The sequence below is a fragment of the Sceloporus undulatus genome, chromosome 4 (genome assembly GCF_019175285.1).
Source record: "Sceloporus undulatus isolate JIND9_A2432 ecotype Alabama chromosome 4, SceUnd_v1.1, whole genome shotgun sequence".
Taxonomy (NCBI): Eukaryota; Metazoa; Chordata; class Lepidosauria; order Squamata; family Phrynosomatidae; genus Sceloporus; species Sceloporus undulatus.
The window spans coordinates 55,396,616-55,406,722 of record NC_056525.1 but is presented as its reverse complement, the minus strand read 5'-3'; the positions used below and the strand labels follow the sequence as shown (position 1 = coordinate 55,406,722).

Sequence of the window (10,107 nt, the reverse complement as noted above, 5' to 3'; positions counted from 1 at the left end):
AGATTAATGAATGAGTGTTGCTTATCTCACCTGCTACCTGAGGCACAGTATGCATCCCATTGGCATCAAGCAAACAGTCAATGGACTTGCCAGTTACAGAGAGTACAGGCATAGCCTAAGGCACCAAGAAGGCAATGTATCTGAGGTATGTAGAAACAAAACAGGAGATGTTGCAGACACATAAGCTACTGCTGCCGGATATATCTTTCCCCTTAATTAAATTGTAATCTTTGTGGATTTTGTGGACAGAAAGAAACCTTTTTACTAACCTTACAGAAGAACATAGAAAAACACCACCACTCCTGCCTGGGTTGTTAGATCTGATGACTGGGTAGGTGAACTGCCTGCAAAACATACTTGTCTTTGGGGCTGAGATTGATTATTCTCTCCTGCAGATGAATGAACTCATGACTCAGAGCATATTATGAGCATTTAAATTGTGTAACAATTAATGCACAGAGGCGGAACAGAGTGCTAAAGCCTGCCTGGTTTACCCAAATGGAAACCTGGCTCAGGGATTCAGAAGTGTCTTCATTTTATTTCAAAGATTCTTTAATGAAAAAGCCTGCTTCACTTGTCTCTGTTTACAGGACATTTTAGGTCTGATTGTTTGATCTTTGCATCTGTTTTTTTCATATATATTTTTGTTTTGTTTTACATTTTATGTCTGTAGAACCATGTGAGGAACAGTGCTGCAGTGGGAGATACACACAGGGAGTTCTGAGGTTCACACTCCCTTTCCTCTTCACACTCTACCACAGGATGGAACAGAGAAAGTTCTGGCCTCGGATATGGGACTCCGATGGCTGGCCAGTGGCCTTGGTGCTTCTTCTTTTGGTTTTCTTTTCACAGAATGCTACCAGCACTCCCATTTATAATACCTTCCACTCTGAGAACCGCGACTGGACTTTCAACCACTTGACTGTCCATCAGGCCACTGGAGCAGTCTATGTGGGAGCCATCAATCGGGTTTATAAACTGTCTGGAAACTTGACCATATTAGTAGCTCACAAGACAGGACCTGAGGAAGACAACAAGTCTTGTTATCCACCGCTCATTGTTCAACCCTGTACTGAGATCTTGACTCTAACTAACAACGTCAACAAGCTGCTGATTATTGATTACTCCGAAAATAGGCTGTTGGCATGTGGCAGCCTTTACCAAGGAGTCTGCAAGCTGCTGAGATTGGATGACCTCTTCATCCTAGTGGAACCTTCACATAAGAAGGAGCATTATCTTTCCAGTGTTAACAAGACTGGCACTATGTATGGAGTTATAGTTCGATCTGAGGGGGAAGATGGAAAGCTTTTCATAGGTACTGCAGTGGATGGCAAGCAGGATTACTTCCCCACTCTCTCCAGCAGGAAACTGCCACGTGATCCAGAGTCATCAGCCATGTTGGATTATGAACTCCACAGCGACTTTGTTTCATCCCTCATCAAAATCCCTTCAGACACACTGGCCTTGGTCTCTCACTTTGATATCTTTTATATCTATGGATTTGCCAGTGGCAATTTTGTGTACTTTCTGACTGTTCAGCCAGAGACACCTGAGGGAGTATCTATCAATGCAGCCAGTGACCTATTCTACACATCCCGAATTGTGCGTCTGTGCAAGGATGACCCCAAGTTTCACTCCTATGTTTCTCTGCCTTTTGGATGTGTCAAAGGTGATGTGGAATATCGACTCCTCCAGGCAGCCTATCTTTCCAAACCAGGAGAGGTATTGGCTCGATCCCTCAATATTACAGTCCAGGATGATGTCCTTTTTGCCATTTTCTCCAAGGGGCAAAAGCAGTATCATCAGCCACCTGATGACTCAGCTCTGTGCATGTTTCCCATCCGTGCTATCAATGCCCAAATTAAGGATCGCCTACAATCTTGCTACCAGGGTGAGGGCAACCTGGAACTCAACTGGCTGCTAGGGAAAGATGTTCAATGTACCAAGGCGGTAAGAATATTCACCACATATTAACTAGTTTTATTTGGAGGAAGATATTGGGCATATCCTAGTTGTAGCATCATAGGAACAGTAACAGAAATTCTAAGACCTATGAGCTTCTTTGTTGGCATTGGCTCAAACAATCTAGAGCACATCCCTTGAACAGCTTGTTATTTTCTAATAGATAGGGCTCAGTATTTATTTTGAAGAAGGAGCGTTGACTTTTCTGTCAGCTACAGGTTTGTGACCTTGAGCTAGTTCTGTTTTCTCATAATGTGGAAAATAAAAACACCACCACATACATCAGCCTCAGTGAGGAATAATTATTTATAGGAAATGTTTTCAAAACAAGTCCCATTTATATAAGTGCTGTGTAAAGTAGAAGTGGTACCAAGCTATTTCTGTCTTTATTTTTTCAGTATTAAACTGAGAAATGCAATCTTGATGGAAAGTTGATGTTGTTGTTTTTAATGGCCCAGACTTTTTCTGTTTTATATTATTGGAACAGAGGTAGATGATTTGAAGGATTCCATCGCTTTTTGTAATCTGGTACTAAAAAGCATTATCTTTGAGCAGGACGGTTTCTGTGAGCAATAGTCAACGATAATGACTAAATTAGTTGAATTTTCCTGCCCCCAATGACATTGACTAAGAAGTCACCCCACTTTTTTCAATGTAAAAGATCCCTACAATGAAATCAATTTGATCTGTAGCTTCATGGCAATAGTAAAGAAATGAAAATGTGGTGTGGCTATTAGAGGTGCACATTATTGCACTGTAGTGGTCAGTAACTCTTAACAGAGCTATAACTCTCATGTCCTGCTTGTGAGTTTCCTTTAGGTATCTGGCTTGCCACTGCAGGAAACTTGAACTGATCAGTCTTTGGTCCAGTAGGTTCTTCTCATGTTTTATGAACTTAGAATCCTTAGTCTGTCTGCTACTTAATTTGCAAACTCATGTTGTTTGCTTGGGCCAAGTCACATTAGACAACAATAACAAGTCACTTGTTGTTCAGGCATTTTATTTCTGAATGCACCCTGAGTGCTTACAGAGGGAGGATGTTATCATTTATTCTCTCACACTGATTGCCAGATGGAACAAAAGGAAAGCGTGGATTGACAGGAAGTTACTAATCCATGGTTGCTCAAAAATCCAGAGCTGGGGCCTTGATTTGGGGTATTAATGTCTACAAGAAGCCAAAGAAGAAAAGATGCTGCATGGGCTAACTTGAATATTTTGGTGGGATAGAGAACCATTTTTGTCACTGTATATTCAGTTGACATGACCTTGGATCCCTGTGGGAAAGCTCTCTGAGACTGTGAAATGTTAGCTGTTCTCTTGCACTCAGACTGTTATGCAGGAGGGAGATAGCCATTTCCCTGAAAGGTGGGAACAGTTCCAAGGAGGAAGCCACCATTTCCTTTCTCCTTTCGGAATGCAGACACCTGCACTTCCCCCGGTCATTCCTGATCCCATGCTAATAAGAGTTGAATCAGATGTGTGTGTGTGTGTGTGTGCGCGTGCGCACACACACACACACACACAACCAAACAAGTAGGAACAATGATGTAGCTGATTTCAATCACCATGTCTCTGCCAGCTTGTCTGCAGAGGAAGAGTAGAAAGAAAATTAGATCTGAAGCAGGAAAGTCTACATCAATCTAGCCAGGATGGTAGAAAGTTAATCTCAGTTTCCAAAAATGGCTTAGGAAGTATTTCTGTGCATGGCTGGCTTCATTGGTCTGTTAAATTATGGAAACAAATCAAGGGATGGGAGTGGTTTGTTTTAAAATGAAGTGATGGTGAAATGCACCCTTATTTTTTTTCCTCAGAAAGACCTTGAATGGCATCCTGCAGAGGTCTATATACACTTCAGTAAATAGTAGGGGATATTTAAACAATTTAGCAATTTGAATTTGAAATCTACTATATCTAGCCCACATAGTATCTCTAAAGAATGCATGTACCCACAGACTCTCTCTCTCTCTCTCTCTCACACACACACACACAGATTTCATATCCCTTCCATATCACAGTTTCAGAATATCATTCTCATATTTCTTTCTTACATACATTTACAAGAGAATCAAAGTTACTGGTCTCAGTGGGACTAGCTTTTAAGTAACATAGACAGGATTCGGTTTTATGGTAATCAAAACAGATGGTAGGAAATTCAGATATGGGATCCATCAAATTATTGGCTTTCTGTAATTTTATGCAGGTTTCCACAACAAAGCCCTGTAGCCTATACTTTCACGGTATTCACTTGAAATCTCCTCATCTTCTAAATGGCAGGGAATATAGAGGGTTTTTTTTACTGAAAACCACAAAAGAAAAATTGATGGGGCACTGAGACAGTTCTACTGAGATATTAGGGGAGTTCATGTTTTTGTATGGGAAGACCCTGTTTCCTGACTATTAGCTTGGTATCAAGATTACCAATTAATAAATAATAAATAAAATAATAAAAACTTTATTTATATATCCAGTTTGAATTGGATCGAGAAAATCTGCTTTTCCCAAGAGTGCCTAAGTACTGCACTTAGGGCAAAAAAATGAATACATAGATATAGGATGGGGACATCTGGCTTAATGAGCTACATGTGAAAGGGATCAGGAGTCCTACTAGACCACAAGTGAACATGAGTCAACAGTGTGATGCAGCAACTAAAAGCCAATGCAGTTTTAGGCTACATCAATAAAAGTATAGTGTCTAGTTCAAGGGAAGTAATAGTGTCACCTATTCTGCCTTGGTCAGGCCTCACCTAGAATACTGTGTCCAATCTGGGCACCACAATTCAAAAAGGATGTTGAGAAACGGCAGTGTGGACAGAGGAGGGCAACTAAAATTGTGAAGGGTCTAGAAGCCATGCCTTTTGAGGAGAGACTTAGGGAGCTGGGGATGTTTAGCCTGGAGAAGAGAAGGTTAGAGTGAGATGTTAGCCTTGTTTAAATATTGAAGGGATGTCATGTTGAGGATGGTGCAATCTGTTTTCTGCTGCTCCAGAGAACAGACTCACAACAATGGATGCAAGCTACAGGAAAATAGATCACCCAACATTAGGAGGAACTTCTGACAGTAAGGGCTGTTCAACGTAGAATACACTCCTCAGAGGGTGATAGAGTCTCCTTCCTTGGAGGTCTTTAAATAGAAGCTGGATGGCCACTGTCAGGGATGCTTTGATTGTGAGTTCCTGCATGGCAGGAGGGGTTAGACTGGATGGCCCTTGAAACTCTATGATCTATATTCTGTCATAACTTGGAAATGTTACTTTGCAATATTCTGGGAGGTTTTAATCCAGAAAGAATTTTTCCAACTCATTGCAATAATTTCATGGTATTTTAAATGTGTCAGGATTCTTGTCTTTAGCAGGGTGAGATGGGGGGGTTCAAGATTCCTTTATAGTTGTTATTATTATTATTATTATTATTATTAACCTTTATTTATGAAGCGCTGTAAATTTACACAGCGCTGTACATGCAATCTTTTTAGTTAGACGGTTCCCTGCCCTCAGGCTTACAATCTAAAAAAGACATGATACAAAAGGAGAAGGGAGTGGTGACGAGAAAGGGTAAGAGGTCCAGCAGTTCCCTCAACCTCCGAGGCCTGGACCAAGGCAGATGGACTGGAGGGAGGGCAAGGCTTCATAATGGATGGTTAATCATTATCCAGGGAAAATACATAATCACAAGTAGGATAATACATAAGTACAAGGAATACAGGAATGGATCGGATTAATGAATGAGTGTTGCTTATCTCACTGCTACCTGAGCACATTAGGCATCCCATTGGCATCAAGCAAACAGTCAATGGACTTCCAGTTACAGAGAGTACAGGCATAGCCTAAGGCACCAAGAAGCAATGTATCTGAGGTATGTAGAAAACAAACAGGAGATGTGGCAGACACATAAGCTACTGCTGCCGGATATATCTTTCCCCTTAATAAATTGTAATCTTTGGTGGATTTTGTGGACAGAAGAAACCTTTTACTAACCTTACAAAAAGAACAAAAAAACACCACCACTCCCCTGGTTTTTTAGATCTGATGACTGGGTAGGGAACTGCCTGCAAAACATACTTGTCTTTGGGGCTGAGATTGATTATTCTCTCCTGCAGATGATGAACTCATGACTCAGAGCATATTATGAGCATTTAATTGTGTAACAATTAATGCACAGAGGCGGAACAGAGTGCTAAAGCCTGCCTGGTTTACCCAAATGGAAACCTGGCTCAGGGATTCAAAGTGTCTTCATTTTATTTCAAAGATCTTTAATGAAAAAGCCTGCTTCACTGTCTCTGTTTTACAGGACATTTTAGGTCTGATGTTTGATCTTTGCATCTGTTTTTTTCATATATTTTTGTTTTGTTTCATTTTAGTCTGTAGAACCATGTGAGGAACAGTGCTGCAGTGGGAGATACACACAGGGAGTTCTGAGGTTCACACTCCCTTTCCTCTTCACACTCTGCCACAGGATGGAACAGAGAAAGTTCTGGCCTCGGATATGGGACCCGATGGCTGGCCAGTGGCTTGGTGCTTCTCTTTTGTTTCTTTTCACAGAATGCTACCAGCACTCCCATTTATATACCTCCACTCTGAGAACGCGACTGGACTTTCAACCACTGACTGTCCACAGGCCACGGGAGCAGTCTATGTGGGAGCCATCATCGGGTTTATAAACTGTCTGGAAACTTGACCATATTAGTAGTCACAAGACAGGACCTGAGAAGACAACAAGTCTTGTTATCCACCCTCATTGTTCAACCCTGTACTGAGATCTTGACCTAACTAACAACGTCAACAGCTGCGGATTATTGATTACTCCGAAAATAGGCTGTTGGCATGTGGCAGCCTTTACAAGGAGTCTGCAAGCTGCTGAGATTGATGACCTCTTCATCCTGTGGAACCTTCACAAAGAAGGAGCATTATCTTTCCATGTTAACAAGACTGGCACTATGTAGGGAGTTTAGTTCGATCTGAGGGGGAAGATGGAAAGCTTTCATAGGTACTGCAGGGATGGCAAGCAGGTTACTTCCCCATCTCTCCAGCAGGAAACTGCACTGATCCAGAGTCCAGCCATGTGGATTATGAACTCCACAGCGACTTTGTTTCATCCCTCATCAAAATCCCTTCAACACACGGCCTTGGTCTCTCTCACTTGATATCTTTTATATCATGGATTGCAGTGGCAATTTTGTGTACTTTCTGACTGTTCAGCCAGAGACACCGAGGAGTATCTATCAATGCAGCCAGTGACCTATTCTACACATCCCGAATTGTGCGTCTGTGCAAGGATGACCCCAAGTTTCACTCCTATGTTCCTGCCTTTTGGATGGTCAAAGGTGATGTGGAAATCGACTCCTCCAGGCAGCCATCTTTCCAAACCAGGAGAGGTATGGCTCGATCCCTCAAATTACAGTCCAGGATGATGTCCTTTTTGCCATTTTCTCCAAGGGGCAAAAGCAGTATCATCAGCCACCTGATGACTCAGCTCTGTGCATGTTTCCCATTCCGTGCTATCAATGCCCAAATTAAGGATCGCCTACAATCTTGCTACCAGGGTGAGGGCAACCTGAAACTCAACTGGCTGCTAGGGAAGATGACAGATCAAAAAATAAGAAAAAGAAAAGGATACAAGCTTACATTGAAAAGAAGCTACAGCTAGTTCATGACAGAGCCAATCAAGGACTGCCCTGCTGTGACAGCAAAGAGTAGGGGTTGAGCCATTCCTAGTCAAAATGAGCTTCAGATAGCAGTCAGAAAAGAAAAGGGGCAGTGGAACTAGAGAGCATGCAAGTGTCACTACTGCGTTCAATGCAATGCAGAGTGTAAGTAAGAGGAGCCCTGGGAAACTGTTTACAATAAGGTTACATGGCTTTTGAACAAAGTATGTCAGTCTTGTCTGTGTTGTGGCAGGAAAACCTTTCTGAAGTTTTTCCAGGGGATGCTGTAGGCTATATTTCAGAGGAAAGAACCGGCCAACTCATCTGAGATTTCCTTGCCTAAGGAAACCCTATGAAATTCATGGGCTCACTATAAATCAGCAGGTAACTTGAAAGCACACTTAAGGATCTCCGTATGCAAAACGATCTTGTAGCACCTTTGAGATTATCTAAAAGAAAGATGCTGGTAGCATGGGCTTTGGTAGACTTCAGCTTACTTCCTCAGATGCATGAGGTGGACTGGAGAGCTCAGAGACAGATCTAAAGTTGAACTTGTCACCTCATCTCCATGCCCACAAGGTTTTGAATTTAAAATGATCCTCAAAAACAACCAGCTTATTTTGGTCTGCCTCTGGACTCTCTAATACACCTCATGCATCTGAGGAAGTGGGTTCAAGTACAGGAAAACTCATGCTACCAGCTTCTTTCTTTCAGTTAGTCTCAAAGCTGTTACACTTTTCTTCTGCATACTGATTTTCTAGACTTGCACTAACTCAATAATTACCAATGTGGATACTTTATCTATTAGATGAAAAGAATATTTTTCCACACCTGAAAGGGATTTGTGATCTTTTGTAATTGTGCTGGTACTGATGAGGTGTTTCATTCATTTTCTGAATTTTCAGTTCTTTGGGTCTGACGAATGAGGGGGAAATGCCAAACTGATGTTGAACATTGTCCACAAGTACTGGGAGAACCAAAGGTTGAGCAGGGATGGGAAAAGGTAATAGGGAGAGAGAGTAAGCTGCCTGGCAAGGAAGAGAATGAATGAGTGCATTGAGAGAAGGCAACATCTTAGCCTTTTTCAGTATTTCTTTTCATGTGCCCTTTCTGTATGAAAGCAGTATAGGTCATGTAGAAGGTTACCATATTCATTACCAAACATCTCCAGCTGAAGAAGCCCAGGTAGAAGAAAGGATATAGCCTTGGAAGGATGCTGCCAATCAGAATACAGAGTGCTGGGCTACATGTACCAAACTCCGTTCTTTGTAAAAGAAAATTCTTATTTTGATGGGAGAGCAAGAGTTGTGCATGGATGAAACTTGGCTCCCACAGGCCCTAGCATCCAAGAAATTTATTATGTTACTTTATTTCATTTTTATGCTATTTTTCTCCCAAAAGGGACCCAAATCAGCTCACAAGATAATGTTCTTCTACCTACATGTAAACCAGACATTTTTGTAGGTGTACAAAATGAAGACTTGTTTTCTGCAGAAAACACTTCGTATCTTGCCCAGAAACTAATAGGCAGCCAGTGAAGGGATCATAAAACAGGAGTGATATGGGTCAGATCTAGGTTTGCCAGTAACCAGCCTGGCTGCCATATTCTGTACCAATTGAAGTTTCCGAACTTTACACAAAGGTAGCCCCATGTAGAGCGTGTTACAGAAGTTGAGCCGAGAGGTTACCAGTGCGTATACCAGTATTTCAAGGTCTTCCCACTCCAGAAAGGGGCGCAGCTGGTGTATCAGCCAAAGCTGATAACAAGTGCACCTGACCATCACATCCATCTGAGCCATCAGATGGCGAGACGAGTCTAGGAGCACCCCCAGACTGTGAACAGAGTCCTTCAGGGGAGGTGTGACCCCATCCAGAACTGGCTGGCATAACTCCATTCCAGAATTGGGAGTCCCTATTACAAGTACCACTGTCTTACCTGGATTCAACTTGAGTTTATTTTCCCTCATCCAGTCTGCATTAAGACAGGCATTCAGAGGAGAGATGCTATTCTTAGTCACTGCATCAGTCTGAGACATAGAGAAATATATTTGGGTGTCATCAACGTACTGATAACACCCCACCCCATGTCTCCGGATGATCTCAGCCAGCAGCTTCATGTAAATGTTGAATGGTATTGAGGACAGAATCGTGCCTTGGGGGACACCCAATCTGAACTCCCTCTTGGCCGAATAACTGTCCCTAAGCGACACCATCTGGAATCTTCCTGAGAGGTACGATCGGAACCGCTGCAAAGCAGATCCTCCGATTCCCAACTCACTCAGGGTTTCCAGATGGACACCATGGTCAATGGTATTGAAGGCCACTGAGAGGTCCAAGAGCACCAGCAGGGTCACAATTCCCCTGTCAGTGCCCAGACAGAGATCATTGACTAAGGCGACCAAGGCCATCTCAACTCTGTAGCCTGCCCTATATCCAGTTTGAATTGGATCTAGAAAATCTGCTTCTTCCAAGAGTGCTAAAGTACTGCACTTAGGGCAAAAAAA

The 10,107-nt window shown here is 42.3% G+C and overlaps 1 protein-coding gene and 1 pseudogene across 1 annotated transcript; both read left to right on the top strand.

Annotated features, from left to right (window-relative positions):
• Window positions 1–678: 678 nt before the first annotated feature.
• On the top strand, window positions 679–1,974 carry LOC121928959 (plexin-A2-like). The gene has a single exon (XM_042464288.1). It carries the CDS (start codon window positions 763–765, stop codon window positions 1,972–1,974), a length of 1,212 nt encoding a protein of 403 aa, XP_042320222.1. The 5' UTR covers window positions 679–762.
• Window positions 1,975–4,086: 2,112 nt separating this feature from the next.
• LOC121928958 lies at window positions 4,087–7,605 on the top strand (annotated as a pseudogene).
• Window positions 7,606–10,107: the final 2,502 nt, after the last annotated feature.

Bases quoted from the DNA above. Each gene is read 5' to 3' on its own strand.
- LOC121928959 (XM_042464288.1), top strand. From the start codon at position 763: ATGGAACAGAGAAAGTTCTGGCCTCGGATATGGGACTCCGATGGCTGG.